We start from the raw sequence: 11586 nt of genomic DNA on the forward strand, positions 1-11586 counted from the left end.
AGCAATATAACAGTACAATTTAAGTAAAATTTAAAACAGCACAAAGAATTAAAGAAAACAAACAAACAAAAGGATTTACTGCATTTTAAGGCTTCTAATGTCTAGTTGATTAAAAACAAATAGCAGAATTTGAAAAAAGAAAGCAGCATTGCAAGTCTTTTCAAAGTGAATTCACAAATATACACTTTGTTTAGAAATTCCTTTTTTTAAAAACTTTTCATTAATTGTAATTATTGGAGGAAAGCATACTGCTGACATAACAATTAAGCCAAAAACATGAAAACAAATACATTTTTGTGTATTTAGTTTTACCTGAATATTCTTTGGCACATTTTCACCTTCCATCCCAGGAATATGAGGTCCTGTATGAGGTTTTGGCTCAAGCCAGAAAGACACCAACCATCTAATGACAATAACACGAGCCTTGATGAAAGGTTCCTTTGTGCAATATATTGCCTCATTGGTTTCAGCATCTTTCTTAACTATTACGTAGTGTGGCTTTGGTCTCATTTGTGGTATATCTGTAAGAAAATAAAACATCTCAAAAATATGTGCAGAGAGAAAGATCTGCATAAGAAAGAAATCCTAAAACCATAACCAATACATATGAACTTTCAGAGGTGTAGTTTTGTTGCATTCACTGTTGCACCACTCATTCCAAGATGCGCTGGAATGGATGCAACAGAGAAAATGTCAAGAATTGTAAGACATCAAAACAGTTGAATTTTCTCCTGAAGGGAGACAACACTGTTGATCCAAAAGACAGACACTTGTATCTGTTATGAAGAACCTTTAATTTTTTTATCTGAAAGTGATTTCTACAGCCTCACATTTTTGCTTGCATTTCTTTTCTATGTAAGTAAACACATTTCATTATTTTCAGGTTCTTTTAAGCTACATCATCCTCAATATTTAAAGATAAACTTCAGCAAACTCACTACTTCAAATTTTTACTGAAAACTACAAAGTTCCGAGTAGCAAAATAACTGTTAACTAGACTATGACCTATACAAGAAAACTACTTTCATATAAAATTAATATATTGTCAAATTTCATCATGGCTACAATGGGAGATATATAATTCCAAAATGCAAATGCAATAAACACAGCCTCTTCTGGCCCAGCAAAAGGCGAAAGATTAATAGAACAGAGAAATCCTGCTCCGAAGCCACATGAGCTTTGCAGCTTCACCTAGCGCCCCATCTGCACTGGCTAATTTTGCTGGACTTTGCTGCCAGACCACAGGCACATACATTCTCCTATGATTTAGCTGCAAGATGACTCTGTGGCAGTAGCTTCTGTACTGGCTTGTAGGGAGTGTAATGAAGGATGCTCAGGGGCACATCAGCTGGCAGGAACTGTGGTTGTTTGGGGACTGTAACTGACAACTCCATTTTTGCCATCCCATGTTCTACATGATGGTTCAGAACTGTTTAACTTTTCTGGTTCTCTACTGTGCTAGAGTCATCAGTACTCCTGACTCTACTTCAGAAAAAAACCCCATGACAGTACTTAGTAACTTGGTGTGGATGGAATGAACATGTGTGTTAAAAGCATTACAAAGATGGGAATACACATGGATCTCATTTTTAAATTGGGCATTTTTCTGTGACTTAACAGTACAAAACGTTATTTCTGGGTTTTACAACCCAAGACATGGTGCAGAATAGTTCTGCATTACCAATCATCAACCTGAAGCAGCAACGGTACTTTCATGTGCAAATGACATTTCTGTGCAAGCGGCATGGCAACCAACTCTACTCCTTGTTCTAAAAGGGCAAATATGAGATGTGCTCCAAAACAAAAAGAAGATGAAGATTTGTGTGAGTACTGATTATGGTATGTGCTGTCAGGACACCCTGATGCTGGCTGATGTTTTAGTACCATGATTTTCATCTAGTGAGAGCAAAAAAAACCCCAAGAAACTCAAACCAAAACAAACACAAAATGAACAAAAATCCAAACCAAAAAACCAACTAACAAAAAGAAGGAAGCATGGAAAATAATGGTCCTATCCATATACAGAGAGTGACAGATTGGACAGAGATGGTATGTAGGCACCTCAACTCTTCTACAGCCTGCAGTACATGAGCAAGAGAGTTCCATGGTTTTACAGGCCAGCCAGAAGGCAGTTCAAGGATACTAATGGTAAAAGTCAAAAAAGATTTTAAAAAGTCACACTGAACAATATAAAATTATTCCCTGACTATATCTTCCTAATGCAAAGTCAAGAGTTGTTTTAAAGGATCCTGCGTAACTTTGCCAGTTTATGGTGTTAGAATCCAAGAGGGACAAATCTGGACAGCAGTGAAGAAATAATCAACTTTTGTCTAGGCAATTATATTATGATAGCCTTTTTAAGACATCTAAAGTGAAACCAGCCAACCTGCCAGACTGCTGTAAAGATTTCCTTGTTATCACTACAAATACACAAAATCTAGCACCCGCACTGAAGATATCCATGCTGGTCTATCTCGGTGTCATTTCAAAAGCCACATACGTAAGTAGTGATAAACCCATCACATTGCTGCTAAACCGAGGAATGTTTCCTCTACAGACTTCAAAACCACATCCACACTTTTCAATGGAAGCATTATTATTAGAGGAAAAAATCCACATGATTCTTGCATACCATCTACCTACATAAGTAACAAATGCACAGAATACTCTTTGACAAGTTTACAAATGGTTTATTTACTGCAAATAATAAAACCCCAGTATATTGTTTACATTCTGTGGAAAGGAGCACGTTAATAACAAAATTAAAAACTAAGATATCTTAAACAAGCACGTATAACAGTACAATCTGTGAAAAAGGAAGCAAATGCCTGGTAGCACAGCATTTAAATATGCAAAAATCAGTGCTCTCTGGTATCTACTAGCATTCAGCAGAGCACAAAGACTGCAATACTGGCAGTATTTTCAGAAGGACTAAACATGCAGTAAACACGTTTTTGCAGCACACTGTCTCCTTCTTGTTTCATGATAACCTCTCAGAACATCCTCTTTCTATAATTTGTTTCAACTGCACTATGTGCTGCAGCTGCTTCTCAAATGTATCCTCCTTCCAGCTGCTTCTCGTATTTTCACATTTCTGTCCATCTTGGAAGAAGGTATCAAGGCTTCAGATGAGACCACAGACATAAAACCAAAGCAAAACAGAGCTTGTTAGATGGACTCAAACAGTACAAGAGGAAATATTCCCTTCCCCCAACTTTTCATTTTTTCTTTCTACTGTGTTTTGGGCTTTCCCCACCCCCTGCCCTTCCCCCTCTGGGAACCTGATGTGAGCTGATGGCAAAAAGGGCAGGAAGCTGCAGGTGGTGGAAGACATACACAGGGTAGAAAATTAACAAGCTAGCAAAAACACAGTGAACACCTGTAAGCTTTGACCATGCTTAATTTTTAAGACAATAAAGGGTTCATAAGGAATGAAGAGCTGAAGACAGCTGTAGGACAGCCCACTTTAGTGTTTCCCTGTGAATGAAGGAGCCCATCTAAATGGCTTAGAAACGGCTATGATGGAAGAAGCAACGCCCTGGAATATTACTGCCAGATCTATAGTTCTTCCTAAACAGCTTTTAACTCAATCTCAACAGATATTTAACAAAGACATTACAATCAAAGTAAACACTAAGGCAAAAAAAAAACCCCAAACCAAAACATAATAAAGCAAAAAACTCTAAACAAAACCAAACCAAACGAAACAAAAACAAACAAACCAACCCCCTCAAAAAACTATCTCATGGGCTTTTCTAATGATGTATTCCTCTTCTAAGTCTGTAATACTAAAGCCAGAATTTGAAGGAGGCACATACTAGCTTTCTTGTAACTGGAATGCTTGGTGATTGTTGCTGTAACCAACATATTTATCAGGAAAGAAGGAAAGAAATCTCAGTCCAATATACTATCTCCAGTAAAGCCTTGTATCAATGCTTGCTTATTAAAACTACTGTTCTGATTTGTACCTCATGACTTCTCCTAAATTAAACATTACACCAGTAGCATGAGAACTGTTCTTAGTAGCAGGCTCAGTGCCCAAGTTTGCCCTGCTTTCAGCCTCAAGGCTGTAAATTAAGAACAAGCACAGGATTATTTCCAAATAGGCTGGGAAGATGCATGCCAGAGAACATCTTAGAGGAGAAAAAAATTATTCAACTTACCGTGCTTCTCTTCTTTTCATCACTGTATTGTTCCAAAAATCCTCATTATAGTTGCTCACTGTGCACAGTTATAAGGCACTCACAGTACTTTTGGAGATCTGTGCACATTTCTTCCTGTTTCTCATTGTCCTCTTCTTTACTAAGGCCTTGGAAGTTTCTTGTTTACAGTTCACAGAAAAACAGAGGACTAGAGTAACACTTCTATGGAAGACTCAATCAAGATCTTCACAGAAAGAGAAAAATAGCATTTCCATATTTCTTGTTCTGGAGCATCAAGCAATGGTAGGTTTGCTTTCTCAGCACTGCTTACTATCCCTCGTGTAGCTATTTTATCGCTGAACCTCTTCAGCATCTGCCCAATAACTCTTATTCTACTGTTACTTATGGCTGTATTTATACTGGCTCTTCTCCCCTAGATGAGAAGGCCCACTGTTTGTCTTTCCCAAGAGAACACGATTTTGACACAACCATCTCTGAAATCTAAAATAAATAAATAATCTGAAATCTAAATAAATATACATGGACTGGAAGAAACTAAGACCTTTTCAACAAACTTCCCCAACGGCCTGATTTTAGATTATGGAACTGTGTCTGGAGATCGCTACTAGTTCCTTTGAGATGCTGCATCAACAGATAAGAGGAATGGTGATGTGACTGTATTACTCAAGTGACGAAATGATAATTTAAAGCCTGTGTACAAGGTATTGCTTTGCAGAGTCTTGAACTCTGTTGGCCTACAACCAACATGTGCATGAGTGCATGCAAACCTTAGATAAAAAAAAAAAAAATCAAGATTTGCAAACAACATTCTGGTTTAAAATGAGCTAAAAACTCTAAGTAAAACTCAGGTTTGCTTAGACAAAACCTAACATTCCACTCTCTATATGGAAAGATACATTCTAGCACCATCAGCTTTGAAGAGTGTGCTAAACCCTAGCTTCCTTATCCTACTGCAAGCTCCTGATAAAATGCAGTTGGCACAAAAATGTAACTTTGCCCTGTCAGAACTGTGAGCAAGCACCATGTAATCCAAACACTGGGATTTGTACAGATAAAGCCAACACACCCAAAGAACAGCACACTAACACCTTTTATTTCAGCAGCAGTAGCTTCTCTTCAGAGCACAACTGAGATCAACAATATAGGTCCCATTAAAGAGCAATTTTACAAGAACATTTAAGTTACCTCATTGAGGCCAATATAGCAAGATTGACTCTAATGAAAGGGTCAGAGGCTTCCACAAACAAAGAACTGAAAACCACAAACAGGAACCTTAACATGTTCTTTCATGACAAATACTTTTGGAGAATACCCTTCATGGGCAACATGACTCAAGCTAAAAACTGCTTTGCTATACTGTCTTGTTAGGAGTTAGAGAGCACAATTACCGGTCTCAAACATTGTTAAGGCCACAGAAGGGAGGAATTTGTGACAGGAAGTTGCTAATTCCAGGCCTGACAGAGGCAAGATCTGGTTAGCACATCCTGGTTAACACACTTCCAACTGTAACAGACTGTGAGAAAAGAAGCACCTGCTTATATGCATATCACCAGTCAAAAAAGCATCATCCCAAGTTATAGGACAGGTGGCATCTGTGGCCACCAATGGCCACCAAAGCTCCCCTGAATATGCCTCCATGGACACCCAGAATTTGGGCTGTATAAACACAGTACAAGATGTACTGTGTTAGGATCTAGGGAGAGGTTAACAAAGCTTAGGAAGAACAATGTATTACTGATAGTGGATACATAGAATACAGAATTTAGGGGCCACAAGGACATTTGCCAGAAGGTAAGGAAGAAATTATTAAAACCATCTCAGCAATTCTGCTGAAATCAGATCCAATTGGGTAAAAGGTAATTTCGCTGGGGGAGATTGCGACCACTGACTCACCAACACAAGAAACCCACCATCTCAGAAGAAGAGAGAGACTGAACATGCAGACTAACTACATGAGCTGCATTTAACCAACAGCAGATGGAATACTAATTAATAAGAGAACTATATTACTTGTAGCCAATAAGTATTAATTCCTTTGTTTGCTAAAATGTATAAATAGTGAAAAGATTTAATAGTCAGCGGCAAACCTTGTGGACCCAGCACACCTTTCAGCACAGAACTTACTAACAGATGAACAAACCAGGACCTGCACCCCACCACCAAGCCCAGGGTGTAGAAGGACCAACAAGACACTGCTGGATCCATGGGCGGTGACTAGCTTCTGCTCACTCTCTCTCTCTCTCCTTTTCCCACTCTCCCTCTCCCTCTGTCTTTTCTTTCCTCATGCACTTAGTGTCAGTACTGTTGAACCAGCATTTGGTCTTGTTGGCACCCTAGGTTGGGTAGAGGCATCTCTCACTAATCAGATCATAACATCACTATCAGATAAAATGTAATGATCTTATCAGCTGTGTTAACACTTACCAAGTATAGGGTTATACAAGCTGGTCTCCTTACAGATGTTTGGGAAAATAGAAGGTAAGTAGTACTTCTTAAAATTTGAGAATAAAAATGAAAATCCCTTTTCCTGGTTTTCCTTGTTCTTCCATTCTAAACTCTTAACCTTAAAAAAAGAATTTGGACAAAGTAAATATCTACAAACAGAAGAGACAGGTAACTGATAAAATGTCCTCTTTATAAGGTATTTCTTTGAAACAAAATCATATATATATTTTAATAAACAGTTTTAGAAAAATAATAGTTTTAGAAACTAGCTGGGAAATGTCAATGAAACAAAGACTGTTCTCTTCCAAAATACTGTTTGAAAATGAACACATAAAATACTGAAACCAACAGAAATACATTCGCTTTTGCAGACATCTTGCCAAATCAGGGAGTAAGCCCAAATTGACTGTTTTTAACAAAACTGTTTTTATACTTCAAAAAGTTTTATGAAAAAGAATAATTACCAAATAAATAATTCCAAATAGTTCTTCAACAACTTTTTCTAAGACAATTTGACTAACAAGTGTCCATATAGTCGTTATAATAGGTACTTGGATCCATTCGTGTAATTGGCAACACAAAACAGACAAATTTTTCAACCACAAGCAGCAGAAGATACAACTCTAAAGTTGAGTTACACAAATGTCCTTTCAAGGATTGTGATTGCTAAACATTCCCCATTATGAAGTGTTTTCCTACATGGTAAGTACTACCAAGCATGGTAAGTTCTCCTCAAGAAATCCAACATGCAGTTTCCATCTTTGTTCCTGAGAATCCATCTGCCTGCAGAGCTAAGTGACCTGCCAAGTCTATCATAAATAATATAAAGGAAGACTTCCCTCTCTCTTTTTTTTTCCCTTTCCCCTCTACTTCCCCATTTCTTACTCAAAGGCCACAGTTCTATTATGATCCACTTTCAAGGCAATGGGTAACTCAGTACAACGGGTGATACATATCATTCAGTGACACAAAGTCCTTTAGCAGAACTTTGTATCAAAGGAGCTAGCAAATATCAGTGCCTCTAAAGGGACTTCAGCAAACAACTTCAGAACTCACATAGTGAACAAGCTCTATGACACCTATCTCAATGACTTACCTGCATTTAAATATAATACTAACAATTTATTACAGAAAAATCTTCAAAATATAAGGGCTATTTTTCTTCAAAGTAAATAGCCAGCATTAAGCTTACCCTACAGATCACAAGTATGAAGACCTCTGTTCAAAGTGGGAGATGCTGGAAGCAATAAAATGAGGTTGAAAATTATTCCAGCATGGCAAGTTCACAGAGAAAGATAGATAAAGGGAAGCCATGAAATGTTTAACATTTGTCATACACTGTCCATCTTCTCTAGTAAAACCTGCAAAAGTGTGAAGAAAAACTTACAGATAGCCGACTGGGTTCTGTGGGACAAGTCTGACCCAGAAGGAAGTATGCAGGAATACCTACCATGTCATGCAGCACATGACAGCACAGCAGGCTCAGAAGCAGCACATGCTAATTGGCCAGCAAATCAATTACATAACATATAACAGCTGGGCCACAGTTTTTGACAGAAGCTTTTGCTATGCCTTGTACTGACTGAGATCATGGAATTGTCAAACTTCAAAGGGAAGAACAGTGTGTGTGTCTGAGTTGCACACCATGGACTAAATACTCATTCAACTCTTCATTTTCTGCACACAGTTGATCCAACTGTTGGTTGAAGACAACAGGACAGGGAAGGGGAGATGAAAAGTAGAAGGGAGCTGAAATCAGCATTGCTAGAAGTGACTGAAAGGTCTTGTTTTGTCTCTATGCCACAGTCTGATAGAAGATCCTATGGTAACAGATCTAGGAATCTTCACACAGAAGACAGGGGAACATTTTTCTAGAAGAATTTGCTTTTTACAAAAAAGGGAGCGGCAAGGAGGAAATCTTTAAAATATTTTTATATACATTTGCAGTGCTACAAGTAAAAAACTTACTATAAAGGACAAAGAGGTGTTACTTGTTTCATACTTGTTTGCTTGAAAACTATAGAACATACCTGAATTACCATGTATTTCAAAAGTGCTTCTAAAAAATAGCTTGTTAAATCTTCTTGTCCTTTATCTCCTGATTGTGGAGGAACAAGTGGAGTGATTTCTTCTATAGTTACTTGAGCTATTTAAAGAAAAACAGAAGTACATCTAACATTTAGACCATTTCTTCTCATGCATAAACATCTACCAAGTTATGAAAGTAGAAATGCACTGCAGCAAGCAGAGACAGTTACAGGTAAAACAGTCCACCCATAGATTAATGAAAATCAGGAAATTTTGACTAATAAACCACCATGGAACTAATTTCTTACACATATAAAAAGCACAGCAGACAGTAAGTAGGTTTTCTCTATGCACTTTTGGAATCTACCTGCCAAACCCAAATTTTTCCAAAAGGTGTAATTAATTTCTTCTGGAATTTATGCAAACAACAGTGTAACACTTATGGTACACAAATGCCAAATCTTTATTTACATCTTTTACCATTTTCCCATTTAGCAGTTGATCAGTTACATTTCCTTTAAGTTTTACTAGCTGTATCCTTCTTTGCCACGACAGTGAAGCTAGTTCAGAGTTGATTTTTCTCCTGTTCCTGTAGTTAGATATTCACATATAATTCCTTGCACTTTGAATTTCACAAGATAATAATAAAAAAGGGCTTAAGTAGATAGCAAAATTTTACTTGCAGAGCTATCCTGCCATGAAATTTGTCTGCTGTGTTTCAGCAAATTTAATTGCTAGTCATGGAGACACTGCTTTCCTCTACAAGCAATAAAATACTCAAATACTAAGAGAAGATGGAAAGAAGGCAACAGCACAACATTCAGGGGAAAAAGCGTTCAAGTTCTTATTCCCATTTATGTGAGTGCACAGTTTGCACTTACATTCAAAGACCCCATCTAACTGCAATTCATTAATAAATGAGTTTCAAATCCCACTATCAAGAATAAATTGAGTTAGGAAGCACTTAATACTAGAGTGAACAAAGGAAAAACTGTCCTAAGAATCATCTTAAGAGAAAAATCATCCTCACTCTATTGATTAGGGCCAAGATAATGACCTTACCATTAAGAAAAAAACATCAGAAAGTATAAAAACCTCATTTCAGCATGCTCAAGCTTTTCCACTGATGCAAACCTTTAGCACCTCAAGTTTTGCAATTTACAAGGTCTGATTATTTTCAAAGATTCCAGGTTGCAAGAATAGGACAGCCTTAATTGCCTGGTCATACACAGACGCATTTGTCCTTACACATTGCCCTAACAACCACTCACTCTCTTGAAGACCACACCAGAAACTGCTTTGCACAGCCTGCTCCCTGGAGTATGAACAAAGCCAGTGCAAATGTTCGACACAAGCAGAATTCACCTGTGCAAGTTTGCAGTAGATGCAGGATCCTCTTGCAATTCTTAAGAATTACACACAATTGGTCAGTTTATTTTCACCACTATGTGTTAAGCTACAATAGCCTACCTGGGGGGAAAAACCCCAACAACCACAAAAAACAACTCCTCCTGAAAAACAACAGAAAAGACAGAAATTGCTGCAGAAAGAAGATCTGACAAACTGCTAAGAAACTCATCTCAGCTCCATCACCTCCCTGGGTACATATGCATGTCAGTTACTTCAACTTGCGTTGTCTGTGACAAGATTTGAATTATGTCAAGAATTGAGTAATATTTCCGAATTACTTACTTTCTTGGACATTAAGGGGAGGGTTAATGAGATTATCTAGTGTTCTGGGTCCATATTCAGACTGTGGTGATGAAAATCCAGGAATCAAGCAAGAAAACATCCATAATTGTTCTTTACTACAGTTATTCTGAAGTGCTTGCAGCCACAAAAGAAAGAGACGCACACCCTCTCGACGTATCTTAAAGGAAAAAGCATGGAATAAGTTATCTTGTCCTAGAACAAACAAAAGCATTTCCATTTGTCCTGGAGGGAGAAGGGGAGCAATAAAAAAATGAGAACAGACAGTATGACCCCCAGCAATCAGCAGAGCCAAACTAACATATCTGCTGCTCCTGATGAAATGCAAGGGCAAGCCTGGCACCTTCACTGCTGTTTGCCTCAAAGAATTTTTCACAGGGGTTTCTCTGAAAGAAGAGAAAGAAAACCAACACATATCTAATCACTTGCTTGACTACAGCACTGCGAGATGCCACATTAATTTTTCAGAAAATACAAAGGTCAACATAAAATTTCTAAAAGTGTTCATGAATTATAACAACAGAGTGAGCTTTCTGTATCAGAAGGACCAATTCTACCTTCTTCCATTTCTCCTTCAAAAAAAAGGTAATGGACTCCTAGAGCATTCCCTTCCTGCCTCTCACACTGGAGAATTTCAGTACCAGAGGAGCCTGCAGGTGGTTTACAGAGGAGCTGTACAGCTGTTTTGTCCCATGGTCAACCATTTAAATTACTCTACCCACCAGCAGGTCTCCCTGGCATAGATAATCTTCCAATTCCAAGGTAGCCTGAGCCCTAGCATCAGCTTCTTTGCCTCTAACAATGAACAGTTAAGGCTTAGTATTTTGTTAATGCAAAATCCTTTAAACCACTGGCTACTCTATATAAACACTTTACTACTGTGAGTAGTTTTACTGAGATAAAGCTGATGATTTGAAGTCATTCTTTCATGACACACAAGTCATGATCTGATTCTCACTCCTATGCTTTTACTGTGAAAATTTGTCCTTATGTTCTTAATTGTATTTTTAAGTATTGTAGGTAAAAGACCATGCAATTTTTTGCAATACCTTTAATGAATTTCCAGTGTGAAGAAGCTTCTTTAAAATCAACCCTAAAAAAAAAAAAGAGAAAAAAATTTGCTTTTGTTCTTTCTTTTTATATTAAGTAAGATGTCAGAGTTCTCGGTCAGACTTGATAGTCACTTTTAAACAAGTCCTTGGCAATCTCCAATTTAATCTTGGTGACCTTGATACCTTCA

General features: G+C 37.6%; 1 protein-coding gene across 16 annotated transcripts in view; it reads right to left on the bottom strand.

The window, feature by feature from the left end:
• The window catches only part of RALGAPA1 (Ral GTPase activating protein catalytic subunit alpha 1), a 139125-nt gene that overhangs the window by 105229 nt on the left and 22310 nt on the right, over window positions 1–11586 (bottom strand). For 15 of the 16 annotated variants that reach the window (XM_042046974.1, XM_042046979.1, XM_042046980.1 and 12 more), the window contains 5 exons: window positions 11396–11439; window positions 10329–10506; window positions 8639–8754; window positions 6588–6726; window positions 313–521 (listed from right to left, as the gene is read on the bottom strand). In XM_042046974.1, coding sequence (XP_041902908.1) covers window positions 313–521; window positions 6588–6726; window positions 8639–8754; window positions 10329–10506; window positions 11396–11439 — 686 coding nt within the window. Of the gene's footprint in view, window positions 1–312; window positions 522–6587; window positions 6727–8638; window positions 8755–10328; window positions 10507–10647; window positions 10777–11395; window positions 11440–11586 lie in introns of those variants that run through there. The other variant, XM_042046983.1, reaches the window with a different exon arrangement.

The sequence above is a fragment of the Corvus kubaryi genome, unplaced genomic scaffold (assembly GCF_017639235.1).
Source record: "Corvus kubaryi isolate FWS band 111438036 unplaced genomic scaffold, C.kubaryi_AGA036_p1.0 66, whole genome shotgun sequence".
Taxonomy (NCBI): domain Eukaryota; kingdom Metazoa; phylum Chordata; class Aves; order Passeriformes; family Corvidae; genus Corvus; species Corvus kubaryi.